This window comes from Leptodactylus fuscus, chromosome 3 (genome assembly GCF_031893055.1).
Source record: "Leptodactylus fuscus isolate aLepFus1 chromosome 3, aLepFus1.hap2, whole genome shotgun sequence".
Taxonomy (NCBI): Eukaryota; Metazoa; Chordata; class Amphibia; order Anura; family Leptodactylidae; genus Leptodactylus; species Leptodactylus fuscus.
The window spans coordinates 120,026,684-120,040,118 of NC_134267.1; the positions used below are offsets into that span (position 1 = coordinate 120,026,684).

Consider the following 13,435-nt stretch of genomic DNA (forward strand, 5'->3'; position numbering starts at 1 on the left):
TATTATTATTAATAACAATAATAATAATCTAAAATCAAAATGCACACACAATCCCAATACACATCACAAGTAAGCATGGATATACATCTACACATACATATACAGTGAAACCTCTCTGAAAGACCACCTCCCTGGGAACAGCACCCTCTTATCCAGACCACATTTTCTGTGACAGATTTTCACTTTTCCGTACTAGCCATTTTATTTGAGAAGACCCCCATCTGCACATATACTTACACATACCACAGAACCGCTGAAGAATTTTCACTACAAAAACAAATTGTATCCATTTACAAAATCTTTACATTTCTAATTTTCAATCAATTTAACCAGGAGTTCACCATACTCATTTATCTATGCACAAGATGCATACCATTAAAGCAACAAACCATTAACTCAGTCCTACATGCAGAACACTTTAGCTGGAATGATCACTATACGCTAAAGAAACAGTATACAGGACATTAGGGAAAACATTACACTATATACCATCTCACGAGCCTTAATGTCCTTACATCTGTGTTCTGGCACCTTGTTAGCTAGGATCTCCATGAATACTTAATTCCTTATCTCATTACACATTGTATTTTGTCATCTCTTAACATACTATCATCTATTCTTTATTAGCTCTTCTTCACCGTATGTAATTTTTTTTTTTGTCATCTATCCCTAGAGTAAAAATATCTTTGTTAACCCAGACATTGCAATTTCTCATTAAAACAATTTTATAGTAATTCTTCGACCAATCCCACAGCTTTGACATCAAGTGTAGGCAAATGAGTTTTTATGCCAGGTTAATTTTAAGATGGTCGAAAAATGACTATAATCACACCGGAATATAATAACATAAAAAGTTCAATAAATGAAAGAGTTAGGGTCAGTTCACACGTGAAAACCGCCTAGCTTATTTGTGCGAGGTAAAAAACCTCGGGGAGTTTTTTTGACGCTGTTTTTTGCATTCCACGCGGTTTTTGACGCGGTTTTCGCTAGCGGTTTTCGCTAGGTTTTTTTTCCCTATATGTGCTATAGAAACTGCAGGCGAAAACCGCGCGTTTTTTTTGCCAAAAAAAAAAACCGCGCGGTTTTGTGTGCAAAAAACTGCGCGTTTTTTTACCGCGCGGTTTTCGCCTCCCATTCACTTCTATGCAATTCTTCAGGCGTTTTCCACCTGAAGAAAGGTCATGTCGCTTCTTCAGGCGGAAAACGCTAGGAGGAAAAAAAAAGCTAGTGGTCTACATAGACCACCATGTTAAAGGAGCGGTTTTTGAAGCGAATTCCGCTGTCAAAAACCTCCCCTTTGCCCACGTGTGAACTAGCCCTTAGTATTTTAGCTGCAGTTACAGGTGTTTACAAATATTGACTAGTTCTTCACATGATGAAATGGGGGGCTGTGTTGCATATTGTGGTCTAATATACACCCATTTTATTCAATAACCTCCAAGAGTTGTTGGGAATCCTATGATGTCAACCGAAGCCAACTAACAAAATAGACCATAATGTTATATAGTAGCACAGGTGGTGGGTGAGGGGACTTTATGGACTCCGTGTCTGATCATAACATGACCATTTATATGAGAACTGAAATTAGAAAGGATGTTTAGCAACTGAAGCTAAAAGCAGATTTTTGGTCTTTCCAGTGTAGACATGGGCCTAAGTGATATTTTTGAGCTCTTCACATATTTTTAGGAAGTGTGGAGTATATGAATTTCTGCCTTGGGCAACTTTTAGCCACTGTCTATTGTTTCACATTTTTAATTAAAAATTATACTTTTACACATATAAAATTGCGTGAAGGTGTGTGTGTGTATGTGTGTGTGTATAAAAAGTCACATTTCAACAATGTTAAATTTCTGGGTATATAATTTTTTTTGTTTACTTAGAAATTTAGCCTTTATTTGTACATTATTGACCCTGCAAAATATCACTGCACAGATTGTGAGAACTCATACTGCGGGTCGACAGGCAATACAACCTGGAGGCCTAAAGGCAATGAACAAAGCGCAAAAAAAAGGCCTAAAATGTGTATCTATGCTACTGACACTCACATTTTAACCAATAGACTAAAATCCGTTGTCTCATTCAAAAAGCCTCTGTGTGCTTCTAAACTTGCATAGAATAATTAAGGCTCACTTATTCCATGCAAATTTAGCAGCACACAGATGCTTTTTCAGAGAGACCATTTACTTTGGCTCCCTTGGGACCCTATTAATAGGTCAGGTTCCCTTACAGGGTGGGGGGTGTCTGCTACTCTTTTGAGCACCCATTAATCTGGGTTACCCTTTTTGGCCATATTACGGTAGTTATATTTCCTAAGGAGTCCTGGTGTCCCCGAGGCGAAATGCTCATAGTGATAGGGCCAAGCAGGGTCATACATCTCCATGGTTAGTCTGGGTACTGCCCTTGTCAGGAAGGGAGTCAATTGGGATGCACCATGGAAAGCTGTTTTAGGGGCATACATGGCTAGTTTGTACGAGTTACACTCCAGTATTTATGAAGTCCGACTCTGTGCTCCCTGGTGACACATCACAGATTCTCCTGACGCTACGAACACACCACATCACGTCTACCTTGATTTGTCATCCAGAGTGGTTAGATTGTTCTTGTTTTGTGTGGATACACCTTGTTGCAATTTAGTGTGTTGTATTCTCTTGAACAAGCCAACGAATTTTGGTCTATGGGTTATAATGTGTCAGTGGCATAGACACACATTTTTAATGGTAATTTATTTAAAGTTATGTTATAGGCCTTTCTTGCTTTTTATTTGTACCAGTCAAATCTGTGAAAATTGCCCTGGCTATCTAAGGTACAAAATATGTATAAACTCTGGTAGGTTTCTTTGTTGTTTTTTTTTTTTTTTTTTTTTAATATTTTTATTTTGTTATCCTATTCCTCTGAAATCGGTTTCACTATGCAAGTCTATGAGAATAACTTTTTTTTAAATCAGATAATTTTTATTAACAAATTTTTCTTTACATAAAATCAAACAATTGACAAAACAACAGCAACACAACAACAATTCAAAGCAAATATGGAGACACAATCCGACATATAAAGAGGGAGGGGGGGGGGGGGAGTCTATTAGGACCCCCTCCTAAATCTCCCGAACCTCCTTTGATTTCCATGTAAAGAATAGCATTCAGGGGATCAAGGAAACAGAGAAAGTTGAAGTGAGAGATCTGTTCCTAATCAGAGACGGGGAGGGAAGGCCAGGTGTGTCCAACCATGCTCCCCAAATTTTTTCAAATTTAGTTTGGGCCTTTCTCTGTATATATACGCCCATATCCAGCCTAATAGTATTATTAACTCTAGATATCAATTCCACTAGAGAAGGAAAACTCGGTTCCAACCAATGATAAGCAATCAATTTTTTTGCCTGGTATAATACCCTAGACAACCCTATAAAATCCGGGCTTTCCGTGTCCACACCCTCCCCAAAAGACCAGGAGGCAAACTAATGGTGATCGCAGAAGTGCAATAGAATACACCCGGCCAAGCAAGGACAGTACCTGACTCCAGTAATTGGCTAACTCCTGACATTCCCACATCATATGCAGGAGATGTGCGGGTTCCATACCACAGCGGGGGCATTTGGCATCAGAACGGATATGCATACGGAACAGTCTCTGTGGAGTCCTATAGACCCTATGCAAGAGATAAATATGAGACAGTCTCTGTGCTTCACTAGAGGACAGTGTTGGGGTTAGGGCTAACACAGCTCAGAGAATAACTTTAATTGACTTGTACAGAGAAAATTTCTTTAGATCCACCTACGGAATATTGTGTGACTTGGCAAATCAGTCTGTTGATCACATAACTAAAAAGGAGAACTAAATGGAGCTAGTATTATAAAGAAGACGTGCAAGATGAGTATTCACCATACTGTAGATTACCAGATGCCCAGTACAAGTTGACAAAACAATAAAAAAAATATTGTTGGAATGCTGCTTTAATATACAGACTTAAGGATTGGCCACCCAACCGCGATCAGGCTACATAATCTACATCAGACCAAGTGAAGATCACACCGCACAGAAAACTAAATGATCCTATGGGGGCACATGGTTAGCACTGCAGCTTTATTGCGCTGGAGCCCTGGTGTTCAAATCCCGCCAAGGGCAAAAAATCATCTGCAAGGAGTTTGTATGTTCATCCCTGCGTTTGCATGGATTTCCATCCCGTATTCCAAAAAGACATACTGATAGGGAAAGAATGTACATTGTGTGCTCTATGTGGGGCTCACAATCTACATTAAAAAAGAAAAAAAAAAGAAAAGAAAACTAAATGATCCTGAAGTCTTCCTTCTTTCTTCTTCTGTTCCTTAGCTTCTATGGACACCTAGTATATCTTCTTTTCTCAGCATATGTGTGTCTACGTCTGTAATATATTACTGTGTATTATCCTGTATCTGTATTACTATGCTGCTGTAACATACTGAAATTTCCCCACTGTGGGACTATTAAAGGATTATCTTATCTTTGTGATATTGTTTGCCACACCTAGGTGTTTCATGTCTTTCATGTTTTATGGGTTTTTTTGCCTCTCTTGTACTATATGTAAGCACTTCACCTTTTCCATCACAATCTAAAACAGAAGTGTGTTCCTTATAAAGCCATATATAAAATGTGTAAGCCTTTGACTACTTGGGGGGCAATGTTCTTTTTCTGGAGGACCCATCATACTTTTGATAAGTGATGGCAGGATATATTAGCAGCGTGTTGGCAAGCAGTTTGTATCTTCTGTGACACGATTGAATGAGTGGAAATCGATTACATCCTTGGTAACTGCAAGGGGTAGAGTTAGAGTTGGGATCAGTTTTGGCCTGAGTCGGAAAAAAGTTAATAACTTTGCAAGTTTCAAAATTATTAATTTTTTTCTTAATTATAGTACACAATTATTAATATTGTATAATTAGATGCATAGTTTAATATATGTTTACTTTCAGAAAAATTCAACTACTAAATTTTTTCTGAATTGAAGGATCTTTACTACTTCTGTCTAACCATGGCTGTCAGTCAATTGTGAAGGAATTAGAGTCAATTTGGGAAATATAGAGGAGTTGGTGGTTTGGCCTACTGACTTACAAAGCCGTGGCAGGTACTCCCAAACAGTGCAACCGTGACAAACGCATTAGTTTGAAGGCTTCCAAGGCTAAAGAGTAATTTATGGTCAGTGTTTTAGTTGGATGAGAACTTGTAGCCTCTGTTGCGATAATATCTTGTTTTTCTTCTCTTTTGAAGGAAATGATCATTGATAAGGTGAAAGGACAGGCTGTGCCGCGATATTTGATATATGACATCGTCAAATTTAATGTAAGTATTCAGATTTTTCTTTACTTCTTATTCCTGGATGATTTGTATGGGTTGACAGGAATATTTTAGTTACTACATGGACTTTTCTTCATTGTGATTTATATTTCTGCTCTTCTGGGGAAAGCAGGTTCTTTCGAATTTATGCTTCATTGCATAGGCTTTGTCATGTTGAGGTAGTGCCAGAATCCTAAGTAAGTGCTGTCAAAAAGTCCACACCGTAAGTCAAAACAATCCCTTTACAAGCACTGAATGATGAAAGGTTATGTCAAGATGATTCTCGTGTTCCCCCTCCCATGTCTAGAAAAACTCACTCTCTTTCTATTCTGCAATAAAAGGCAAAGTATGGTTCCTTCACCATCAAGAAGCAAATAGGAATTTCTATAGTTTCCCATCAGAAGACAAATAGGAATTTCCAATGGCATGTTTTAAAATGTTAAAATGTGACTCATAGTTGCCACTCTTCTTCCTATTGTATGGCTCCTATCGTACTTCGTTTGTGTATTAGTATGAATTACAGGTAATGGCACATTACATTATTATAGTGTCGTGTGTGAGGTATATTACCGCGCTTACTTAAGTTTAATCTTTCAGCTCTACTTCGGCATTTCAACAAAGTTTGACATTTTTTCTTGAAGGTGTTAAACCATCATAACGCAATCTTGCCCATGGTATTTGTTTTGCTTGTCTGTTATTTCTATATACTTTAACACATTTATAGGGGTAGGTGTCATTGATATGACATGTTCTTAGACTTCATTAAGCCACCTTACCAACTTGTTCTGGTCTTCAGTATCTACTGTCTCCTAATGATACACATCACAGAGATACTTAATGAGACTTTTGGTTTTCTACTTCACTTGTTAAAACGACTTGCTTATAAGTTTTTCTGTGAACCGAGCTAGGTTAATATTTGATGTTGTAAATGCAAAAATGTATTTCATGGTCACTTGTTATAAACAATTCAATGGCACACTCCACTATTAGATGCCATGGCATAATTTAGAATCGTCATAAGTGCTACAAAACAGGCCATAGTTATTGTAAAGTGTGTAAGTAATGTTTATATAGAATGGATAACATATGTTCATTGAAGGACAGTCAAAGAATGTGTTCACATTGGCACTGTTGGTCTGTTGTTCTGATCCATCATAGAATCAGAAACTTGACAGAACGATGGATGCAAACCTAGCTCCTTCCACTTTAATTTTTCATCCTTAACAATAATGTTAAGCTTTCCATCCCATCGTTGAATGGATCAGGAAAGCAGACCAAGCAATGCCATTATATACGTAGCCTAAAGAACAACAGCACTGTTCTTGGGCGGCTGAAGCTTTTTAGGCGATGAAGGTACTCTTGTATGGAAATGCTGGCAGACAGCGCCTTTACATTACTATTATACTGTAAATTCTGCTGGTAGTGATGGAACTTGTAGAATGAACATTGAGGAACCTTTAGGGAATATTTGTTCTAAGGAAATAATATAGACAGACATGTTCTTTATTTCTTTTTAGAAAAGCAAATGTTAGACTTTGGCTTTACTGTTATCTGTCATTGGGCTGCAGGAGCACAGATGCAAAATAATGACTGGCATTTCCACTTACGGGGGCATGTATTCTCTATTGTGTAAGCTATACAATTACTAGGCTGTATATGTACATGAATGCACCAATAATGAGAATTGTCACAATTGGTTTTCTACATGTTTCTTTTCTTCAGCGCACATCCTCAGTGAGGAGAATTTTGAGTGGAGCAGTGAATGAATATGTGTGCTGCCATTCCCAAGTCTATGGAACTGACTAAGCTTGTCCACCTCTCGCAGGGACGGATTAAGGGTACTGTGGGGCTGGGCTGCTCAGAAAGCATGGTCCTCCCCATTCACTCGGCTCTTGGGTCTCTTCAGACCTCAGTCATAATAATCGGAGGCCTAGGGGATGTGAGTAAACATTACAGACAGTGTTACTCGCCTCCTATGGGCTCTGGTCCTGGTCTTATCTGGGCCTCTTCTGGACTCCATAATGACTTCAGGAACCATTGAGGCCTAAACACAGGACATAGACTAGCGGGGAACTGAAGAGTTCTCAGGGTATAATAATAGCAGTTCTAATTCAGGCATGTTTATATCTGAACAAAAATCACTGCGCAAATCTTGTGAATATTTGTAAGATGGATATCATAAGATTTTCGGATACAGTTGATTTAGGAGTTTGGATTGTAATGAGAGCAAATGGACCCCTCAGACCCTGTGCTGCATCCCATTTGCCATTATATCTGCTCCATTTAAACTACTCCTCGACTTATTCAAGCTTATCCTCACTGTGGTTGTGTAGTGAAGCTGTGTGTTCATCACATGGCCATGGACTGTATATCACATGACCATGGACTGTATATCACATGGTCATGGACTGTATATCACATGGTCATGGACTGTATATCACATGGTCATGGACTGTATATCACATGACCATGGACTGTATATCACATGACCATGGACTGTATATCACATGACCATGGACTGTATATCACATGGTCATGGACTGTATATCACATGGTCATGGACTGTATATCACATGACCATGGACTGTATATCACATGACCATGGACTGTATATCACATGACCATGGACTGTATATCACATGACCATGGACTGTATATCACATGGTCATGGACTGTATATCACATGACCATGGACTGTATATCACATGACCATGGACTGTATATCACATGACCATGGACTGTATATCACATGACCATGGAATGTATATCACATGGCCATGGACTAATTTTTATCTGCTGCAAGTAAGCATAATGAATGACAGCAAGCAAAGGTCCAGAAAACTGTGGAATTGATACTGAAAGTGTATTAGAGAATTGTAAATTTTACAAACTATAACATTTGTGTCATAATTTTGCTCTGAAACTGGACAACCCCTTTAAAATATATTTTTTTTCTGGAACACTGCTTTTAAAAACTATATTATGTTTTTTGCTAGCTACGTGCCTTGTATACAACCTATTGGGATATAGTCGGTATTAAATTCATTGCAGAAGCAGATTGCGGCTTTGAAGTCATACAACAGCATAAACTTCTTGGGATGTGACTGCCCCCACCACTTCCCCCTTCAACTAAAATAGCTGTAAATGATAGGATGTCCATTATATAGATAACTGTAGGGATGACTCTCCAGAACGAAAGCTTTGGTCTGAAATGAGGAAGGTGAATAAAGAGAAGCAATTTATATCATTTCTCTTAGAAAATAGAATTGGGTATTATAGAAATTGGAGTTATTGAACTCTAATTGTCGGATTCACCAAACCATAATTGAGGCTCACAATTTACAGTCTTTCTGCGTTTTCATTAAACCACAAATCCAATAATGATGGCTGAAGTCATGGAGCTGAGCATACAGATTTTTTCTCCATTGTACTTTAAAAGTAGCAAAGTATTTTACGTGAAATTAACCCCTTGTCTTCTGATATAGTGTGGGTTTTTGAAATGGCAAAACTGCAAGTTTGCTTTCCATACCTTTCCTATCATTGTCAATTTGCTGAGTACTTAGTATGTCATTTGCATTTATTTGACAGATGCTAAAGGTGACCTGGTAGTTCTAGGAATGGAAAACAATTGGTTAGTTCCTTACTAAGATATTAGATATCCTTGTATAGAGAGAGTGCTGTCTCATTTTATAAATCCTGAAATATTGTCACTCCTGGATTATTTACTAAAAATATAATAAATTAAAACTTTTACAATGTAACAAATAGCATTTATTATGACCAGTTGTACTCTGTGTATCAGCTCCTTCTGCAGATGTTTAATAGGATTTAGATCAGGGCTCATAGAAGGACACTTCAGTGTATGCCAATGCTTAGCTCTATACTTTGGATCATTATCCTGTTGGAAGGCCCATGACCAATGACTGAAGCGAATTTTTCAGACGCTTTGCAGTGCATTTCACTCCAAAATGCCTTGATAGCCTTGAGATTTCATTATATCCTGCACTGATTCAAGACACCCTGTGCCAGACACAGCATAGAAACTCCAAAACATAACTGAGCTGCCTCCTTGTTTCACAATGGGTGCAATGTTATTGTCTTTGTATGCTTCATCTTTGCGTATGTGAACATAAAGCTGTTGTGACTTGTCAAAAACCAAAGAACAGTCTATTCAATGTTTCATCTATTTTCTTCTGGAAGCCACATCCAGGGAGGTTGGCTAAAGTCCCACAGATCTTAAAGAGGACCTTTCATCAGATTGGGCACATGCAGTTTTATATACTGCTGGAAAGCTGACAGTGTGCTGAATTCAGCGCACTATCGGCTTTCCCGATCTGTGCCTCGGGTAAAGCGCTATCGGTCCTGGTACCATAGCACTTTACAGTCAGAAGGGCGTTTCTGACAGTTAGCCAGGACGTCCTTCTGCCCAGCAGCGCCTATCGCGCTGTAGAGTGTGAGCGGGGAGGAATGGTGTCCAACACTGACGTGAGCACTGCTGCATATGTCCATCTCCCTGTTTTGTGTATGGGACACCTGTAGGCTGCATTGCGAATTTGTCCCTGCTGTGTCACAAACTGTCATTGTGACACTTGCCACCTCAAAATGAGACTAGTACTGTGTTTAGGCATTTTGATGCTAGGGATGGGGAGAGGCAGGGGGAAGTGTTGAGGGAAGGGCAGAGAAGTAGGATAGGGGAGTCCATGAGGCTTAACTTAGTATGGAAAATAGGTGTAATGAAGGCCAACAGCTAATGTGTAGTGTTATGTAGACAAGCTAACGTGTGCTGTATACTGCTGTCAATTTCTGACAGGAGGAGTATAGAGCTTATACCTTTTTATGAGTGTATATGTCTGTGTTTAGTTAATAGGGCATGTGTGTTTATGCAGAGTTTATATGATGTATATGTGTAGTGTATGTGTTCCATTTATGTTTGTTTCATTCGTGTGTGTGTGTGTGTAGGCAGAGTTTTTATATGGTGTATATGTGCAGTATATGTACTGTGTGTACAGCACATATATACTGTATGTGTGTATATTAAATGTACAGTATTTAGCATTCGGCAAGGCTGAAAGGAACATGTCACATGTTTTTTCTGCCATAAACTTTCCTCATGTGTAGGATAAAGTAAATCCCTTTCTGTTGTCATTCTGTAATTTTTTTAATTTTTTTTTTGCAAAGTGAAGTTATAAATATTTGAAAGGATAAACAAAAAAGTCATATACAAATTACCCTAAGCGGTCACAGGGGGTAGGGAGCAGCTTCAGCCTAGCCGCACTATCCCTATGCTAATGACATTTCCTGACCTCTCCCTCATAGTCACCTTACTCCAAGATGTCACATGCCCAGGAGGCATGATTAGCAAGGGGACAGTGGGACTAGGCTGAAGTTGCTCCTCATCGTGACCACTTAGGTTAATTTACATATGACTTTTTATGCTTTCAAAAATGTATTACTTTTCTGCAACAGAAAGTTTGCAGAAGGAACCAATGGAGCGGGAATTACTTAATCCTGCACACAGTGGGGCCAGTTTGTGGTAGAAAATCCACTTAACTGATTTCCCTTTTAGAACCATATATTACTGTACTTAAAAGACAAACAGTTTTATATAGCTGTTGCACATCCTGGGCTGGCTCTGGCTTTGCTATCAACTTCAAATTGCCCTTAAAACCTTTATTACCTACTAGACTTACATGGAGATTCCCAGGGTCAGGGGATAATCGTACACATCAGGGAGAGTGTTTGCCTACATAGACAGTACAGAGACTTACAAGTCATTCCTGCTCCGCTAGGAATTCATTTATGGAGATTCCCATCATTTCTGCTTCCCATCAATTCCTTTTTGAAGGCCACTTTATCATTTTGGCCCTTACCTCTAAGTCCACTAATGCCCTTTAAATACTTAATAGCCCCCACAGAGAATCGTAGTTTGTGCAAATTAAAGGGGTTTTCTTATCTCCATTGCTCACCAGCTTGCCTGCTTGCTCTTCCTCTCACTTGCTGTATTCTTCAACAAGCTGGAGGGTGGGCTTTGACTCTTTGATGAAGAGGACACTAGGGAGTACCTCAGTATATATAGACATTATGTTTACCATGAGAGATTATTTTTTTATGATTGCTAGAAATCTATAATAATGTAGATCAGATATGCACAGTAATTGTATTATATACTACACAGTTTTAGAGAGAAAAAAACTTACCGTATTTTTCGGACTATAAGACGCACCTAGGTTTTAGAGGAGGAAAATAGGGAAAAAAAATTTGGAAGCAAAAAATGGTAAAATATTTAATATATGGGAGTTGTAGTTTTGCAACAGCTGCAAGGCCACATTGACAGGTGACCCTGCAGCTGTACGGGGACGCATAGAGTGTTTTTTTTTGCGGGGCCAGAAGTACTTTTTAGTTATACCATTTTGGGGACTATCTATTGCTTAGATCACCTTGCATTGAAAAAAACCCCGGTGGTTTATGATATATGTTTTTCTACTTATATATATATATATATATATATATATATATATATATATATATATATATATATTCTAGGGACAGGAGGTGATTTAGAACTTTTATTTCATATTTTTATTATATATTTTTAAAGTTTTTTTTTTTTTTTTTTTTTTTTTTTTTTTTACTATTTTATTCCTCCCCGGGGGCTTGAACCTGCAGTCACTTGGTTGCAAGTCCCATAGACGGCAATACAACTGTATTGCCGTCTATGGGACATTCTGTCTATTAGTATTACGGCTGGTCTTAGGCCCAGCCGCAATACTAATATATAGCAGTGACAGGCCTGGGAGCCTCATTAGGCTCTCGGCTGTCACCCGAACAGGTCGGCTCCTGCGATATCGCCGCGCAGGAGCCGGCCTGCAACTTCACAGGTACGGGGCCGGTGGGGACCGGCCCCGGGGGAGAAGGGGCCGCTGATACTGACCCAGCATCCGCTGTACTAGAGAGGCGGATGCCGGCGAGGGATAGACGACATCACAGACATCGCTGCGCTCCTCTGCCCTGCATGAAGCCAGCGGCAGGGGGGACGGAGGAGCGGAATAGCATCACTCCTCCCGCTGCTGGCTTCATGCAGGGCAGAGGAGCGCAGCGATGTCTCAGGCCCCGGCATCTATCCCTTGCCGACATCCGCCTCTCTATTACGGCGGGTGCCAGGCGCCACCTTCAGACTATAAGATGCACCCTTCTTTTCCCCCCAAATTTGGGGGAAAAAAAGTGCGTCTTATAGTCCGAAAAATACGGTACATTCTGCTAGGACCAATAACAAACTTGCAGTAAACTCAATATTATCTTTGTGTTTACAAAGAGAGGTAATTGATACTATTCAAGACTTTATCAGCAAACTGAAATTAGCTGACCTGATTGCATGGAGGAGTGGGAGATAACAGATAACAGAGCAGTTCTTATAGCAAGCTTAATACAGAGAGCTCAGCCCACTTTCCCACTATAAATTAGTGAGTCACATCATCCAACCTGAGATCAGATAACAGGCCAGATTCCTTGACAACTTTGTGTAAGCAAAGGGAGGATTAATTTCATTTAGCAGACAAACTAAGCAGCATTTCTAAAGCAATGTGTTTAGGAAAACACTTGAATTTACATAAGTGTGCAGTTTAGATGGGAATACCCCTTTAAATAATGATTCTGAAATTCCTTTTCAACCTGTAGGATGGTAGCTTAACAACTTTTGATTTGTCACTATACTCTTATTGAACTTCGTTGTCCATTATGCTACTCACAGCTACATTAGTGGATGGGAAGTACACCTGGCTAGTATGAGGAACAGAGAATGCTGGATTGCTTTGCAAGGTGCATGGAACTTAATCTCTTGTAGTGTAAATACTTATCTGCCACCTACAGAGTCCTCATGCGCGGTATATACACCATATTTTTCGGACTATAAGACGCACCTAGGTTTTAGAGGAGGAAAATAGGGAAAAAAAATTTTGAAGCAAAAACTGGTAAAATATTTAATATATGGGAGTTGTAGTTTTGCAACAGCTGCAAGGCCACATTGACAGGTGACCCTGCAGCTGTACGGGGATGCATAGAGTGTTTTTTTTTGCGGGGCCAGAAGTACTTTTTAGTTATACCATTTTGGGGAATATCTATTTCTTAGATCACCT

At 39.2% G+C, this 13,435-nt stretch overlaps 1 protein-coding gene across 1 annotated transcript in view; it reads left to right on the forward strand.

Annotated features, from left to right (window-relative positions):
* RNGTT (RNA guanylyltransferase and 5'-phosphatase) overlaps nucleotides 1–13,435 on the forward strand; it is a 298,212-nt gene that overhangs the window by 88,902 nt on the left and 195,875 nt on the right. Inside the window, exon 10 of the mRNA XM_075268207.1 lies at nucleotides 5,238–5,309. Coding sequence (XP_075124308.1) covers nucleotides 5,238–5,309 — 72 coding nt within the window. The remainder of the gene's footprint in view (nucleotides 1–5,237; nucleotides 5,310–13,435) is intronic.